A 19411-nucleotide genomic window follows, 5' to 3' on the forward strand; every position below is an offset into this window, starting at 1 on the left:
GTTATGGATCCACCATATCGCTGAGTCACGGGGCCATAACGAACATATGTTGTAACTAGTGACTATATCCTAATAAACATGCCAGAACCACTGTCATCATGTGTTTGATAGTTCCTCCCTTCTTCTTGCACCCATACCACTTTTTGACTGCTTACAACACTGTAGTTTCACCTGGTGACAGAAAGTGGAAATATTATTTTCTTCAGCATACTCGGTACCAATTTTGTGTGTGTGTGTGTGTGTGTGTGTGTGTGTGTGTGTGTGTGTGTCTAAAGCAGCATGTTTGTATGTCCAAGATATCCTCCTAAGCCCCTGGATCGATTTCAATCAAATCTGGCACACACACAGCAAACTTAACAAGTATCAATACTGGGTGGGGTGGTGGGGGTGGGGGGTGGGGTGGGGGTGTGTTATAGCATCATAGTTGCAATTGCAATGGTGATGTGGGCAAAAACTCATACACAAATATTATACAGAACAGGATTTATGTGTGTATGTATGTATGTATGTATGTATGTTTGTTTGTTTGTATGTCCAGTATCTCGTCCTAAGCCCCTGCATCGATTTCAACCAAATTTGGTGCACCACATACTGTTTGCTATGTGAGAATAAGGACTGTGGGGTTATAGCCTACCAGCTCCCAAATGAGCACAGATAAGGGGAAAAATGAATTTAAACACTTGACACAGGTTTCCCTGCATGACAGACATGCTGTGTGTGTAGTATTGGAATGCCCTGCAAGGACTACATGTGCAGATAGCCACAGCTGAGCAGAAAGGGGGGAAGGGGGAGGGAGAGGGGGGGAGGGCGAGGGAGAGGGAGGAGGGGGAGAGATGGAGGGAGAGGGGGAGAGAGAGAGGGTGAGGGGGAGAGGGGGGGGGAAGGATGAGATGGACAGAGAGCATGGGGAGGAGGAGACAGATAGAGAGAGGGGAATGGAGGAAATGGACAAAGAGAGGAAGTGGGTGGAGGAGGTGGTGAGACAGAGAGATGGGGAGGAGGAGATAGACAGATGGACATGGAAGGATGAGATGGACATAGAGACAGGGGGGAGGAATAGGTGGACACAGAGAAGGACGAAAGGGAAATGAATGCAATATACAAGTTGATTGCACAAGGGAAGCCACAGGGAAAAGGATAGCATTAGCGTATTCAACACAATTATTCAGGAATCTGCTTAAAATAAAAACTTCCTGACAATAGAAAGTGTGAGATATGAGGCTATTCTTCTATTTAGACTGGAAAGTGCAAGGACTACTGATAATTTTTTAAAATTCTTGTGGTAAAAGTGATGATAGATCTATTTAAAAAATTCAATGACAGTTCTCCATTTGTTTGTTTGTGTGTGTGCGTGTGTGTGTGTGAGAGAGAGAGAGAGGTGTGTGTGTGTGTGTGTGTGTGTGTGTGTGTGTGTGAGAGAGAGAGAGAGAGAGAGAGAGAGAGAGAGAGAGAGAGAGTCAGGATCCAGTTTTTCCCATTTCAGCTATTAGTTAATATTAATAGAAGCCTTTCTTATGTTGCAAAGTGTGTTAAGAATTAATTGAAGGTGATATTAATACCTTTGAGCTGGATTCCCTAGGCAGTAATGTCTCAAAGATGCTACGATTACGATTATGAGCATCAATGTCAACATATATAACTGACCATGAAGCTCCTTTGTCACCAAATAGGTTGCATCCATTAATAGCTTCTAGAGCACTTTTTGCCATGCCAATCGAACTGAAAGCAGAGTAAAATTGACATTACACTAAGATAATCTTCCTTTATAATATATTTTTCTATGTCAGTAATGAAGCAAAGGAGGACCAGCAGGACCAAAAATGCAACAGGGATTACACGCATAACAAAGTTATGATGATCATGTTATATCACCATCAGATGCCATGAAAACCTTTATCGTTGCTACTAATTTCGATTGTTACTAATCATCATCAGCACAAGATGTTTTTCAATTACAGTGTCAAGGCAGATACTTATATGACATTCCAACTCCCATTATGTAACATTAAAGTCATAAACTGGACATCAAAACTCAGTACAAAGACTAAACAGAAGCTCTCACATGTCAATCATATAACAGTACAATGCAGTCAACTTCTGAATACACACAAAATTGTTGCAACAACATACCTGTTAGCAGTCTAAACCACAACAGTTCAAGGTGGTTGCATAGACATACAGAATTATGGTGACTGTGTTAGGGTTGGTTGGTTGGTTTGTGGGATTAAAGGGACCAGACTGCAACGGTCATCGGTCCTGTGTTAGGGACAAACAGTGTTTTATACTATAGAAATTCAGACTAATAGTGAAACTGCTAATTCCACGGGAAGTGCAAGAGACCATACAATGTAAAATACTTGGACTTGTGATAGAGCATTTTTGTTTTTATGATAATGCCTCAACAATTTTCATCTGTTTTGACCCCTTAAACACAATCTTTGAAGATGATGAGGACATAGCCTTAGAAGTAACTTGATAAGATGTGACAGCTGCCACAAGAATTAGTTCTTGCAGGCTTCCAAAGCCTTGGCAAATGATAGGACAGTGCTTAAATTTATGGAGGGCATATTTTGAAAAGTAAAATAAATTTCATGGTGGTACTTGTGGAGCTGATCTTTTGCTACTTAATTATTGACTTGCCCCACATTTTTTGTTATGTTGGTACATGTTGTGCAATAATGTAAGAAAAGTGTCAACTTGATGTGGAAATAATTTTGCTTATACAGTTTCCAAAGTAGTTCAGTATGTGTGTTTACTTCAAATGAATAAAAGAGAATACCACGCCATCAAATGCTTCTTTTATAGGTGTGAAGGCTTCCACAGTCAATGTAGGTTGGGTTGTTTGGAGGAAGAGACAAACAGCGAGGTCATCGGTCTCATCGGATTAGGGAAGGATGGGGAAGGAAGTCGGCTGTGCCCTTTCAAAGGAACCATCCCGGAATTTGCCTGGAGCGATTTAGGGAAATCATGGAAAACCTAAATCAGGATGGCCGGATGTGGGATTGAACCACAGTCAATGTAAATTTAAATAAAATCCTCTTGTTTTGGGCAGTTTATAGACAATGTAACTTCATCTAAGACTGGTGAAAGTTTGTAAATATTCTACTCCTTCATACCTCCAATTAAGAAATGGGTCTCTCAATTGAAATGTACAGTATTCAAATGAGGTATGTGATGGGTTTCTAAAAACTGTAATCAAGGTGTTTGAAGTAGCTGACACCACAGATATAAAAGAAGATAATATGGTATATTTTACATGTTGAATTAACTACAAAAATGCTTTTTCCAAGAAGAGCACCACAGCTGTTGAATGGCACAAATGAAAAAAAAATTCTTGCCAGTTTTTGAACTTTTTTTTTTACAAAATCCAACTGATTTCAAAAGCAGGAACTGTGAATGAAATGTAGGTCTAGCACTTGATGTCAGAAATGAAACAGCAATGAAAGCAAGGGGGGAGGGAGGGACCTACAGTTCTTGCAGCAAAATAGGCATTGTTGCTTACATCTGCAACACACTGAGGTGACAAAAGTCATGGCGATAGTATTGTGTACACCAGGTATAAAAGAGCAGTGCATTGGTGGAGCTGTCACTTGTACTCAGGTGATTCATGTGAAAAGGTGTCCGATGGGATTATAGCTGCATGACGGGAATTAATAGAATCTGAAAACAGAATGGTAGTAGGAGCCAGACACAATGGACTTTTCCATTTTGGAAACTGTTAGGGAATTCATTATTCCAAGATCCACTCTATCAAGTGTGTGCCAAGAATACCAAACTTCAGGCATTACCTCTCACCACATCTGATGCAGTGGCTGACAGCCTTCACTTAACGACTGAGAGCCGCGGCATTTGCTTAGAGTTGTCAGTGCTAACAGGCAAGCAATATTGTGTGAAACAACTGCAGAAATCAATGTGTGGTGTAAAACGATACATCCATTAGAACAATGTGGCAAAATTAGGTGGAAATGGGCTATGGCATAAGACGACTGAAGAAAGTGCCTTTGCTAACAGCACAACATTGGCTGCGGCACCTCTCATGGGCTCGTGATCACATTGGTTGGACCCCAGATGATTGGAAAACCATGGACTGGTCAGATGAGTCCTGATTTCAATTGGTAAGAGCTGATGGTAGAGTTCGAGTGTGGTGCAGACACCACAAAGCCACGGACCAAAGTTGTCAACAAGGCTCTTTGCAACCTGGTGGTGGCCCCATAATGAGGTGGGCTGTGTTTACATGGAACTGACCGAGCACTCTGGTCCAACTGAACTGATCATTGGCTGGAAATGGCTGTGTTCAGCTACTTGGAGACCATCCGCAGCCATTCATCGAATTCATGTTCCAAATAACTATGGAATTTTTATGGGTAACAATGTGCCATGTCACCAGGCCATAGTTGTTTGCAGTTGGTTTGAAGAATATTCTTGACAATGTGAGTGAATGATCTGGCAACCCAGTTTGTCCGACATGCATCCCATCAAACATTTATGGGCCATAATTGAGAGGTCAGTTCATGCACAAAATCCTACACCTGTAACACTTTCAGAATTATGGACGGCTCCGGAGGCAGCATGGTTCAGTACTTCTGCATGGGCTTCCAATGACTTTTTTGAGCCCATGTCCTGTTGAGTTGCTGCACTATACTAGGCAAAAGGATGGCTGACGTGACATTAGGAGGTATCCCATGACTTTTGTCACCCGAGTGAAAATGGCAATGACCAGTACCTACTTGGACGCAAGAAAGATTATTCTTCTTTCTTACATTCCAAAATATACGTCTTCTAGACTCACTGGATGAAAAATTCACAAGAAGAAGCCTGGATTACTAATAAATAAAAGAATCATTCATCAGAACAATGCAGCTGCTCACAAAGTTGCTTTTGCTAGTGGAAACACTGAATGATTTGAAGCATCAATTTTGCAAACACCTCCCTATGCACCTGATTTAATGCCCTCTACCTTCCACATATTCCCACAGCCCAACAAATTTGGATTGGGAAATGTTTTAAATCCACTTATTATAGTTTGGTAGCCATAGAAGGCTTTGTTGCCGACCATTCAGGCATTTCAAGGGAGGAATTTATTCACTGGAAATAATGTTTTACAAAGCACATTTCCCTACAGGGGACTACACAAAAAATAAACATATCTCCAACTTACAAACACAAACTTTCACTGTTAGACTGAGAAATATTCTCCTCACACTGTATCACGGCACTGGCACAACAGTAAAACTAAAGTAGAAGGGATGTTCATAAAATTCATTGCCTGATAAATAGAACAAAAGTGTAATCAAACATATTTTCATATTATAAACTAGAAGATTCAACTGAGAAAACCTGTAAATTCAAGAGACAGATGGGACAACCAGTGCTTACATTCAGGGGAAGCATATTCCAGAACACCAAAAGCAAACACATTTGTCTAGAGATTGTTTGATAGGGGAGGGGGTACGCAGTAGGATAAGAAGAATCCAGATTTTGTGAAGGGATTTCCTCATAGCCTGCATTCTTGGTGCATCCCCCCCCCCCCCCTCCTCACCCACGAACACACAGTGACACCAGTCTCACTCCTGTCCAACTACCTCAGAAAAGTTCTCTCTTGCCCCTGAAAAAGGAACCTATATTTCTAAAAGCTAAGGAGTACTGTTATCTACTGTTTTTCTGGGAAATGGACATTCTGAAGATAAGTTATGCCTATGCAAATTCAACATCTTTTAATTTTTTAAGACAGCCATCCAATGCCATTAAAAGAAGTCCAGTCCTCTTTGGTAGCAGTTCTGTGGTTCTGAAGGCAGTCTATTAGCACTAAATCATGAGAATCATTGCAGATGTCATTTTTTATTTCTTTGGTACATTTGTACCTTTCGCTACCCGTTGTTTCTACTACCCCTTTGTCTCTGGTCTTTAGTGATGAATCCGTACTATTATGACATGTTGAATAAACTTGCTGGAATCACATTCAAACATGTCTAGAAACTCTTGAACAACATTCAATTGAATTTGTATTTGGTCAACAGTCGACAGACAAATCACTCAGCAAATAGAAAGGTTTTTCAAACCCAAAACATTTTGTAAAATATATCAGCTATTGTCTAACAAGATCTTTGCTTACATAACTTCTTTTGGTTATCAATGACTGCTATAGGGCTGTGTAGCTTAAAATATATAAATTAAAAAGAATCACTGTGCAAATAAAATTCAACAAATATAATGCAAAATGTGTGGTTTCATCAGGGAAAGACATTGATTTTCCATAGTCTACAATTTCAGGAGCTCATGTTTACATTTTGAAACATTTTAACTGTAAAAATGAAATCTATTGTCTTGCATCAATTATGTAATTACTGCTGTTGTACCTGCAAAAAATAAACACACGTATTATGATGTCAATATAATATAACAAACAAGAAAATTATGATAAGTGCTCCAAAAATTTAGAAAATATATACCTGGCATGTATTTCAGGGGTACCATTATTATACTTGCTTCCTCTTTCCCACATTCCAAAATCTGGCGTGCGATATGCTCGTTCAACATAATAAACCAAATTTTGCACAAATGCCACCTCATCTTGCGTGTATATAATTTGCAAACCTGAGGTTATCATTTGCACTAGGAACAACAGGTATAGTGAAACAACATCAATCTGTGAGACAAAAAACAAAACACTATATAAAATGTCACACTGGTTGTTTTTCTCTGCAAGATAGAAAAAAATGTGAGCCAATATACTGAAAATATGTGTTAAGTGTCTAAATAGATCCAATCCTTTGATACTTATTTCTCAATGAAACTAACAGTACTGATTTTTTTTTTAATTCAAAAATTGTGTTCAAACAGGAGGTACTTATATTTTACCTGCAAGTGTGAATAATCATCATCACTGAATACTTCATCACCAGTGATTAAATGGAATTTGCAATGAAGTGCATATTTGCTGCTCTGTTGCTTTTTGAAAAGTTCTATGCGATGTGATTGCTTTATCCAGCATTCTAATATTCCTCTCATACATTTTACTGCCGACTGGCCCAATTCATGGGATTTTCCTCGGTCATCGTCAATGCGCCTACAAGAAGCATTATATAGTATCATTGTTGTTGATGGCTGCGGCTTGTTTGTAAAACTACAAACATTTTTTTTTCCAAATATGTTATTACGTAATGGATCACATTCAAAGTAAGTATGAACAATGGATACAGCAAGGCACAGGACAGAATAGGTGGGGAAATGTGTGACAGGAAAGCAACAGACTACATCAAAATAAACAAGAAATTACAAACAGGAGAAAACTTTTCAAGGAAACAACTGTTGAAGTAATTTAACAGTAAAACTGAAGCCAACCAAAAGAACATGCAAATATAAACGGAGTAATAAAAATGGAGAGAAAATATTCAGATATAACAAATGCAATACAAAACTAAAACAAGTGAGAGAGAAAAGTGACTGAAAAGGTAAAACTACACAGCTAAAAGAGTAACTATGTTGGTATCCTTCAGATCAGATAAGGCAGCTGGAGCATAAAATGTAACAAAAGTAAGAGAACTAAACCAGGACATTTAACATTTTTACAGCAAGATTTTTATTTATAGTCATCTATCTTTTGTTTGGTTTCATGTCATCTTCTATTTTTCCTATCTTGCGCTAGTCTATTCATATGTGTATCTACATCCACATCCACATATTCTTGTTTATTTCTACTGGTCCTTTCAGTATCAAATTTTCTATTCATATATGCTTTAGTATTTGTCCCATTAAAATCATTTCTTCTGCCTTGGTTTGTAATGCATTATTTCCATCCAAAATCCTTTCTTGTGGCTCTTCATTTTATACTTCATCCTGCTGTAACCAGAAGGCTGGCACCTTTTCAAAACTACTGTTTCCTCTTTCACAGAGGGAACAGCATCCTGGCAGCAGTATATGACTTAAATAAAGCAGTTACTGAAGTGGTTACATAGCTGCTGCCATAATTGTAACATTTAAATCATTATTTGCACAGTTTCAGACTTTCCAAAAATATCATTTATGATGGATGAAATTTAGCAGTATATGTTTTGCAACAGTTACTGTTTACCGCTTTTGTCATTTCTCAGGAGGACAAACCACCTCAACTCTCTTCGTTAGTTTTGTTAATCCTGAAAGCCAAGAAAAGTAACTGTGAGTTTATGAAAGTACACTGACAGTACCAGTACTTGCAAAATCAATGTCATTGCTCACTAATGAGCATATTGCTGCATATTGATTCTATGGTATTCATATTTAAGGTTACATGTATAATCACCCATTAGTGGTATTGGGTACCTCCCATTCTGCGACTACGCAAACTGTTCAATCCATTGGCAATAGTCTTCCTAAATCTGTTCTTTCTTGTGGTTGATATTGTAGCATTGTATATAGCAGCCTACTTTCTGGCACCGTGACAAGAAGCTGATGACATTTAATTGGTATGTTAGTTCATCATGCACCATTCTTTTATATGTCATTGTTTTCTTACATTTTCACTTCTCACTTTGTCCCTCAGTGCCCACATGCATCTATCTGTGTGCTGTTTTATTCTGCCTTCATCATTTTGACAGAGAGTCCAACATTGTAAAATCTAATTTGTATGTCTTTCTTTATTTGTTTATCAAAGTTTCTTTTAAATATTTCATTTAATTGGTAACGATTTGTTAAATATTTCTCTATATCTGTCTGATCTGTAAATTGCACAATATTGACCAAAATAAATAAAGTCTGTTACCCATTCTAATAATTTGTTATTAACACAAATTTTTCTTCATTCTCAGTTGTACCAATTATCTTCATTTTACTATCTGAAACTTTCATATAGTCCTATGAGAAAAGTTTTGAAGTTTGTATTCAGACCTTTGTCACTCATCTTTCGTTTCAGTCATTACCATCTAGTCATCTGCCAATAATAATGTTAGCAGCAATGTGTTTTTTTCAATTTTAACACCAGGGGAGTTTGTTTCTTTCCAATCTTAGAGTGAGCCATCTGTATAGATACTAAATAATAATAGTGGTAAACCACATCATTTTCTAGGTTCTCAATTAATCTCTATTGTTTTTACCATTTTCCTGGGATAATTTAAACTGGGCACTAAGATGCCGCTGTTGCATATTTTAAGAGCAACTCATCATCATTTTGATAAACAAATATACCTAATTACTGGTTCAGGTGAATCAGACATTGGAAGGCAGATACATATAACAGTATTCCTAATTGCTAAACATCAGTAAAGCAAAGCATCATTTTTAAATCTTCAATAATATTATGGAAAGGATAGATTCCTGTTCACCATATAGAGGAGATGTTGAGTAGCAGACAGGCTGTCTACAACTCAACACTCCTTTATACAGTGTGTAGCAAATTATCCTATTCATAATACTGTCATTATTCCACACTGGATTTGCCAATGATTTTTAAATCATCTGTGCTTGATCACAAGTGATCCCAGCACCAGCAATTTTGATTTTTCCCAAAGGGACTAACCGGATCCCAAACATTTCGCAGCAGATTTTGATTATGAGAACAAACAAATGTCTACATTGGTTTCAACAGCATAAATTTCAGCTTTCTAGGATGACAAAATCTTTCCTATTGGTGTAAGTTGTGATTGTTAACATACTGGAGAAGAGCGACATAGCTCCTGCATCTCACAGATTTACTCCAAAAAGACAAGTGACATAGGACCACCACCAGCCATTTCTCAGGTTTCTAAATGTATTCCAATGTTTGTTTTGTTTCTGACGTCTGTGAACAGGTATTCTATGATTTTTGTACTACCATGAAAAAATACAGTTGCCGGCACCTGTCACTCCTATTGGCAAGAAAGGAAAGTTACTTGCTTTGTGGTGTGCTGAATCATCTTGTTGACAAATGCAAGGACACACAACGTCATGCACAGAGCATAGGGCTTTGATTGTTGTCTCTGTCATCGGCTTCATGCTTTGTATTTGTCTTCAGGATGGCCTTAAATGATAGAGAGATAGAGTTTGTGTTGATAGTTCAGAGCTTGATGAACAAATTTCTGGTTTCTAAAGCAGTGATGATAAGCTGTTTGTTTCACTGCATTTTTTTTCTGTAACCTTATATACTGTCAACTGAACACCAGAAAGCTAAATTTCGTTATTTATGTTATAGAAGAAGTGTCAGTGAGCCCTCAAGATGAAGCTGCTGATGTTGATGCTGTACCAGAGATCCCTCTGTTTCACATCTATCAATCTGCCTCTTTCAACTGGGCACTGAACCGATGACAACACCATCGCTCCACGGCTTCCAGTTTTTGAAGAACCACATGGAATTCAAGTTCATATTGATCAGAACTCTTCTGTGTTTGATTGTTCCACCCACTTTTTTGATGAATAACTGTTGAAGAGTGTAAAATGGGAGACAAGCTGCCATGTTAGTACAACTACTCACAAGCTAGTTACAACATGGAAGCTGAAGCTGCACTCAATTTGGCACAAGTGGAGTACTGTGAAACTTACTGAACTGTATAAGTTTTTTGGTGTGGTTTTACATATGTGCCTTGTTAGAAAACCTAAATTGACAGACTATTGTTCTATGAATCCCATGCTACAGACCTCCTTTGCAGGAAAGTGTTAGTCAAAAGACTGCTTTTTATCACTTCTGTGAATTCTACATCTTGTAAACAGTGTAACTCCATTTCAAAAAGCCATGATGGGCATGATCCTATTCATAAGGTGAGAACCATCTTTGATATATTTGTGATAAACAGCGAAAGCTTATAAATCAGGAGGAAATCTCACTACATATGAAGGAATTTGTCCTTTTCACAGCTGACTTACTTTCAAGGTCTACATGATAAATAAGCCCAACAATTATGGCATAATTTTTTTATGTTATGTGAAAGTGGATACAATTTGAAATGTGAAATTCTAATAACAGCACTTGGCATGTAGTAAACAGACTGTGTGAATGTTACTGTGGTAAATGCCATATTCTACACATGAATCAATTTTACACTCGCTCATCTGTGGGAAAACACAACTAAGGCAGTAGGTACAGTAGTGAAAAAAGGACTAGCTAAAGATCAAGTAGCCCAGAGGATGACAGAAAATGAACTTTTGTTTTTGAAACAAGACCATTTGCTGCCTGCAAAATGGAAAGAGACTAGGGTTGTATTTATTTTGACAATGAAACAGAAAACAACAGCATCTAATGACACTGTCAGAATAAAGTTAGAAATTACAGAGAAGATGAAACCTGACTGTATTTTGGATTACGATAAAAACAAGGCTGGAGTGGACCACAGTGGCCAGCTAATGGCGTACTACTCTTCTGAGAGGAAACAAATGAAGTGGTGTAAGAATTTTTTTTATATTTTTTTTATGAGAGTCTCATAATGATGGCCATAAATTTGAATGTTTCATACAAAAAGTTGAAGCTGACTAACTAACATCTAGTTGAGTTCATTACTGAACTGGCAGATGCTTTGGTGAACATTGGTTGTCTGGTTGAATCAATTTCCACTCAAAACAGTTCACCTGTAGATAGACTCAGTGGAAGACATTTCTCTAAATTGATTCCACCTTCAGAAAAGTCAAAATATCTCAGAGAAGGTGCAAAGCTTGAGTAGAAAGAAGCATCGCAAGATCTGGCAAAGTGGTGAGGAGAGATACCAGACAATTTTTATACAAGAAAGATCCATATTTTAAATGCAATAAACTTATCTGTTTTATGAACAGGTTCCCTAAAATATAACTTCTCTTTGAGAAACAGTTTTGTTCTCTGCAAGGGATCAGCGCATTTAAGTATGTTATCTCTTTTCTACTGATCAGTAAGAATGTCGGTAGACAACGTAACCACAATAAAGCTCTCATACCTCCAGATGAGTGTTTGATTGCTTGTTACGGTTATGAGCACATCAAAGCAAAAGTCAGTCAGTGGAATTCAAGCTGAAACTGACAAGTGGTGACCCAAATGTGATCCAGAACTGCAAGGAACTGAACTACAACTGATTTGTATCAAGTCTACATGATGGTGGAAGAACCAACAGTGTCAAGATAAGTGGTCTACTTGTCTCAGTTTTGGCCCAGTAACCCAGTCCTGTGATTCTGTTCACCAGAATCACAGTTGACACAACAAAGTTTGGACTCAGAGTAAGCCAACTGGATCACCACGCCACAGCTGAGGTGCAGGATGTCATCACCGTGCCCCCAGGGGTGAGTTCCTATGAGAAGCTCAAGGCACAACTTAAACAGAGAGTCACTGCCTCACAGGAGTATAGAATATGCCAAGTTCTTATGTAAGAGGATATTGGAGATCATAAGCCATGGCAACATCTATGGTATCTGCACAGCAAGATGGATCAGTCACAGTGCTGGACAACATATTGCACACTCATGTAAAGGCAATAGTGGCATACCAATTGAACATGTAATATGATGTCATGGCAGAACTTGCAGACCAAATACAGGAAGACATCAGCCCAGCCCAGATTAGTGCAGTCGTGACATAGTGTAGCAGTACGATAGTCTCGGCAACAGTTGCACACACCAATTATAACTCACTCTTGGCAAAGGTGGAAATGTTATGCACGCAGGTTGGTGGGCTGTTGTCACAAGGTGGTGCAGGAAACAATGCTGATGGCGGTTGGTCGTGCGTGCAACCCCCGTTACCTGTTCATTAGTGACAGAAGCTATGGCCTGAATTTTCTGGTGGTCATTGCTTTGGACCTGAGTATCTCACCATGGTCTCAGAGACATTGCTGCAGGCCACAAACTGCCTTCCATCTATTGGCAGCCAAAAATTAAACTATTGCAACCTTGGGCATCCAGAGTATGGACTTGAATTTAGGATTACATCATCCATTCATCTGGGATTTTACTGTCACAGATGCTATAATCAGCACAGATCTCTTGGAACATTACAACCTCTTGCGAGACATAGTCAACCCCCGATTGGTTGGCAGCATTACTGGGTTAACTACCACTGGGTTTCATTGCAGCACAGCCATCCACGATGCGAAGCGAAGGCACAAGAGAGTAAGTGCACTTCTTTACTAAGTCTGTTTCTGATTTCACCGGATCACCAGAAGCACCTAAGCAAATACCACACAGTAAAGTGCACCATATCGAAACGATGGATGGAACACCAGTGTCAAGCAAACCTAGATGTTTCCACCAGACCACCTCACTATTGCTAACACAGAGTTTGACACTATGCTATGAGAGGGCATCATCAGACCGTGAAGCAGTCCATGGGCCTCCATCTTACACCTGGTGCCTAAGAAAGATGGAGCCTGATGCTCCCGTGAAGACTATCATGCGCTTAATGTGAGAACAATGCCTGACTGTAATCCTGTACCACTGTTAAGGCATTACATGGTACAATCATATTCATTGTACTAGACTGTGCAAAAGCCTATATACTGATACCAGTAGCAAAAGAACATATCCCAAAGACTGGAACTACAATGCCATTTGGGCTATCTGAGAGCATGTGTACAACATTTGGATTACGGAAGGCAGCAAAGATATGGCAAAGGTTTTTTGAATCTGTCATTCAAGTCCTTCTGTTTTTTTTTTGCATACCTGGATGATGTGCTCATGTTTTCAGCCATCCCAAACAACATTGACAACACCTGCAGGAAGTGTCTGGAGCATTACAGAGTCATGTTGAACACTGCTAATTGTGTTTTCAAGTAACATGATGTTACTTTCTTAGGACACGGAATTTCATCTGTGGGCTCTCTATCTTTAACAGAGAAGATCGAAGCCAACCACAACCAAGAAACTGTGGTGGTTCCTAGGCATGCTGAACTTTTATCATTGTCGCCTACCTCGTGAAGCAGAATGGCAAGAACCATTGACGGTGGCACCAGCAGGACATAAAGTGAAAGGTAGTTCCTCAGTGCAGTGGACCAAGGCTATGTGCTTCGCATTTGAGGATGCGAAACAGAGCATGGCTGACACAGTATTCCTTGCACATCCCAAACTCAATGCTCCCCTAGTGTTAGAAGTGGATGCAACAAGACGGCTATCGGTGTGGCACTACAACAATAGTCAGAGGGCTCAAGGCAACCATTGGTGTATTTCTCTCACCAACTGTCCAAATCTCAGAGGAAGTGCAATGCCAATGACCCAGAGTTGCTGGTTGTATATGAGACATTTAAATTCTTTCTACAACAGATTGAGGCACAAGTATTTACAATCTCCATGGACCAAAAACTGATGACCTATTCAGTTAAGTGGAACAATATCAACTGCTCTCCTCACAAATATAACCATCTTGAATTTATGGCACAATTCAGGACTGACATCAAGCACTTTTTAGTATTGATAATTAGTAGCTGACTGTCTTTCGCACATCAGCAGCATGATGGGGGCTATTGATTTCTCCACACTGGCCCGAGCACAAAAAAATGATGAAGAGCTCCGAACACTCATTGACAATGCTGTCAGTATTACAATTGCAACTCACTGACATTGTGGAAAAAGATGTCAGGCTGTACTGTGATATCTCCTGAGGAAGACCTCACCCGTTTCTTGCATCAGCATTCAGAAGACAAGTTTGCGGCAGCGTCCACAACATGTGCCACCCAGGAGTCCGTCCCACATTTAGGCTGATGTCTCGATGTTTCAAGTGGCTGGGATGGAAAAAAAAAACTGTCAAAGATGGGCATGAATGTGTATAAAATGTCAACGGTGTAAGGTGTCTTGCCACGTGCAAGTGCCAATTGGTGATTTTCTGAATATAACCATGCATTTTATGCATGTTCATCTTGATGTAGTAGGACCACTCCCTCCATAAAATGGTCAACACCATTTATTGACCTTGATAGATTTATTTCACCCTGTGAGCAGAGGCAGTGCTCATTGACAACATTACCAGTGAAAAATTGGCCTCTACATTTCTGTCAACATGGTTAGCGAGATTTGTTTGCCTTCTGCATATTACTATTGGTTGCGGTTGGAAATTTAAGTCATGCTTATTCAGACAGCTTGCCAAATTTTGTGGGTATATCAGCCACAAGAGTACTAGTTACCATTCTGCTAGCAATGGCATGATTGAGCAGTGGCCTTGCTCCCTGAAGGAAGTGCTCATGTGCTATGACAAAACTTGGACATTGGCTCGTCCTATTGTCCTCCTCGGCTGGCAAACCACATATGAAACTGACATTGATTCTTCAGCTATGAAGCTAGTCTATGAAGAGACTTCAGGTGAATTCACTGATGCTGTTGTCCTGCATACGTCTACACAAGACCAGCCAGAATTCTTACGTCATATGTGGGACCATATTGCACAGATATGCCCTTTGAAAACTTCCCATCACAGCACACTACCTTGTTACATGCATCAAAATATAGTTAACCTTGAAATAACTGATTTCTATTAACACAGTTTTTATAACTATATTGATAACCTCTGGTATTGTGGGATTCCGAATGTTCGTTGGCTTGATTACATTACAAAATACAATGTCATTTGTCTTTGCAGCGAAACCAAAATTGAATAGCAGAAACATCCTTGATTTTCATCTATGAAGGAACCTCCGAAGACAAAGTTCATCACAGCACTTTTTCTTGCTGTCTATTTTTCCCACTGTATCATCAAAAAATGCCTGTAAATGAACTTTTGTGCCACTTATTGTCTCAGAACATGGGCAAAATTTCATTGATTCTTACAAGAGTGTTTTTTCAAAGGGGAATTTGCTGCAATTTTCATTGAACACTTGGTATATTGTGCTACGGCCAACCATGAGTGTATCCATACAATCTATTTGTACCTATCTTTTTTGTGCAGTATAGAATATGACTTGACAGCTGCTCCCACATCATGATCCAAACTGATGGCATTAAACCACCATTGCAACCTCCATACACTGGCCATACCATGTGTTATGAAGAGGTACGCATATGCTGAACATCTTGGTGAATGTCAAGACAATGACTGTTTCCCTCAACAGAGTCAAACCTGTATATGTATTTCAAGAGGCATCACTGTCCACAACACCACAAAGACATCAGAATCTTCCAGAGCCTGATCCCCAGCCACAAGTACTGCAGTTACCACAACCACCCGCCACAGAACAACCACTGGTGCTGTCAACCCATTCCGGATGATGTGTACATTTTCCTGCTTGTTTCCTCTACATCAGCACTTTGCTTCCACCAAGGGGGTGCATGTAGTGTCTGACACGAGTGTTGTCATGCACTAGTGCAGAATTAAGTGTCCACATAGTGTTGGTAGCACAGTATCACATAATGTAACCAACTAAACTGCAGGTGTCAAAGCAGTTCCACACCCACCCACAAGGGATGCTGTGTTTTTTATGTTTTTTATTCTTACTCTATGTATTCCTTTTATTCCTTGTTATTGTGAATTTATTGTGTCATTTTTGCTCCTTGCTCATTAAATGTTACTGTGTTACTATGGATTAACTTGTTCCCTTTAAGCAATTCTGTTTTCTGCAAGGGATCAACGGATTAAAGTATATCTCTCTTCTACCAAGTAGCATGGGTGTCGGCAGATGACATACCAGCAATAAAGCTGCTATACCTTCAGACGAGTGTTTGATTGCTAGTTCTGGTTATGGGCATGGTCGAAGCAAAGATGGTCAGTCAAAGTCAAGCAAAAACTGACAAGATTATGTTAACATACTGACAGAGATTGTATTGACCTTCAGATGAGTTGTTAGCCTTGTTTTTATATATTATTTACAGGTTTTTTTGAATAAATATCAACTAAAAATTGACAACATCCATTCAATACAATCTTAGTTCATAGCAACAACATCCATTTGCTAACATATGCCGGTAACTGTGGTTAATGACACCTGAAGTCTTTTACAATGCTGGCTATTGGTGCCAATGAATTATTGAACACAATTATTTCAAAAACTAGAAAAACTACCGTGGGCATAGCAGTTCATTCCATGGCCAATAATGCCTGAATAACCCAAATAGGGCATATGGTGAAGTTAAGCTCTGTCATTATGGTGGTTGGGCAATAAGAGAGATGTACTGCCATGACTGTGTATTCAGAAAGGCAAACTCCTGGCAAAAAAAAGTAGTTGCTTCCACAGTTGTACTACAGGAAGCAGCAGCTTTTTTCAAAGTATCAACTTTTTCTCTAATTTATTACCTAAAAATTTAACTAACATAAACACAAATAGCATTAAGCAAGACAGAGAGTGTTTATTATTATACAGGTTACGGATTTGGTTTCTATGAACTGTTCTATTTTTTGTTAATGTACACCCTGACTTGTTCCACGTTTTTGAAGTTTCCCCATCTACACAGGATATATGGTGTAAGATGAATGAATGAACAAATCAACAGAAAAGACAAGATGTAGTCATGATGTAGGTATTCCTTTACTAAACTGCATGCCCATCATTCAAACAATAACTTCAGCTGCTGATCTTCTCAGTTAGCCTACTCTTGTTCGGTGGTATTGTTGCTCTTGCCATCTTTTTAATAGTGTGAAAGTTATCACCTTCATCAGATTTAGAGGAAGATGCCGTAGTGCTGTCTACGGGAGGGGATGTGGTGGGGACAGGATGGTGGGCCGCACTTACAGTTTATTGGGAGTGTTCTGGGAATCTGTTGTACATCTGTAAAGAGTCGCATGTTCAGGAGATTTGTGCACACCATTCTTAAGCACTTGCTGACTGTTTGGGATCCTCCTCATGTCTGATTTAAGGAAGACATTGATTAAACTCAGAAATGTGCTGCTACATTTGTTACCAGCATCTGAGTCAACCAGTATAAGACACTTATGGAAATGTTTCACGAGTTTCAATGGGGATCACTGAAGGGGAAAGACAATCTTTTCACAAATTGCTATTGATGAACTTAAGAGACTCACAATTTGTGACAGACTACAGAACAATTCTACCTCATACAACATTAGTCATGTAAAAGGAGAAAATAAGAGATATTATGATATAAAAAGACACTTATTTGTCACTCATTCAATGTGTGTGCGGAACAGGAAAGAAAATTACAAACAACAGTACAAAGTATCCTCCATTATGCTCTGTACAATGATCTATGGAGTATTATGTGATTGTAAAAGCAGATGTAGATAAAATTCAGGGTTTATTACTCATGCAGTCAAAATACAGGTAAGTGAGAAATTTATAAGTTATAGTGTCATTAAAATTACTTGTTAACTGATACTTTTTTCCTTGGCACAACAAAGCACCAGTTCACCTGCAGTTTCTTACTAGTGTAATGTGCATGCATGGGAACTGCTAATAGCTCATTTTACAGTTGACAGCTGCAGCAGGCAAAACACATTTGTCAATGTTGATAGCCCTCTCCCTTGTAATCTGAGCTTTAATTAAGTCACAGCTGACAGCCAATGTGGCAACACTATAGCCATATAATGAACAGTTTTAATCAGAGTATAGTATTAAGAATTTTGCAGCTTGATTCCAAAGTTTTGAAATATGTCATCTTAAATACATGCATGCAATGAAACTCAATGCCAAAGGGGTATGACATAATGACAAATTGTGGTACATGATGACTCCTCTTACAGGATGGATAAAAACATGATACTACACACAGAGTGTCACAAACTGCCTGTAGGCTTCTGTCTCAGGTTCTCTAGCCAACATTTGTTTGAAGATTTTTCTGACATTTTTTTCAGCACAGGTGCTGATGGCAGACTGGAGCTGAGCACACACCACAGATTATATGTACGTGGTATGCCAATGTCCAAGGGCTTTTCCATGGTCATTACCACTGTGGTATTTGCTATTTGCTATGGTTGTTTGCTGTGGCACAGGAGTCCAGGATCCATTCGCCTTGAGGCTTTCTCTTTCTTATGGAAGCTATTGTCATGTTTGTGTATTTCTGTAGTAGCTTTGAACATCTGAGTTTGATAGTTCTTTTCTACAGTAATCACTTCCATGTCCGGGAATTTTACTATGTGGTCCATCTCATATAGTGCACCCTCCACCATGGCCAATTCCTTCACCTGCCCCAACCTGCAATGCCGCTTTTGTTCAGTGATCCTGATGTTGATTGATTGTCCAGTCATTCTAACAGATTTTTCCTCATGTACATGATATTCGGTATATTCCTGACATTGCAGTGTGTCTCTTTTCTTCTTTGCTGATCTGAGACACTCTTTGATCTTCTTTGCCAGTTTATAAACAATCTTTAAGGCATGTTGGCACAAGATGTGGCTGATTCTGTCAGTCACTCTGGGAATGTGTGGCAGAAAGACCGTACCTGACATTTCTGTTTTCCAACATGTCACTTTGCCATGTGTGCGATTTTACAACATTTCTTATTTAACTGGTGGAGTACCCATTGCTTGCATTACGAGTGTATTAATGATGACTCTTTTCTGGCCCAGGTGGCAGTTTGACAGTTTGTGCAGGTATCGTTCCGTGTGTGTCGGTTTCGGGCACATGCTGTGTTCCAGGTT

The 19411-nt window shown here is 39.1% G+C and overlaps 1 protein-coding gene across 6 annotated transcripts in view; it reads right to left on the minus strand.

Moving 5' to 3' along the window:
- Positions 1 to 19411, minus strand: part of LOC126190722 (probable phosphorylase b kinase regulatory subunit beta) — a 181220-nt gene that overhangs the window by 132278 nt on the left and 29531 nt on the right. For all 6 annotated transcript variants that reach the window (XM_049931205.1, XM_049931203.1, XM_049931202.1 and 3 more), the window contains 3 exons: positions 6859 to 7066; positions 6450 to 6646; positions 1560 to 1719 (listed from right to left, as the gene is read on the minus strand). In XM_049931205.1, coding sequence (XP_049787162.1) covers positions 1560 to 1719; positions 6450 to 6646; positions 6859 to 7066 — 565 coding nt within the window. The remainder of the gene's footprint in view (positions 1 to 1559; positions 1720 to 6449; positions 6647 to 6858; positions 7067 to 19411) is intronic.

Source organism: Schistocerca cancellata, chromosome 6, assembly GCF_023864275.1.
Source record: "Schistocerca cancellata isolate TAMUIC-IGC-003103 chromosome 6, iqSchCanc2.1, whole genome shotgun sequence".
NCBI classification, from domain to species: Eukaryota; Metazoa; Arthropoda; class Insecta; order Orthoptera; family Acrididae; genus Schistocerca; species Schistocerca cancellata.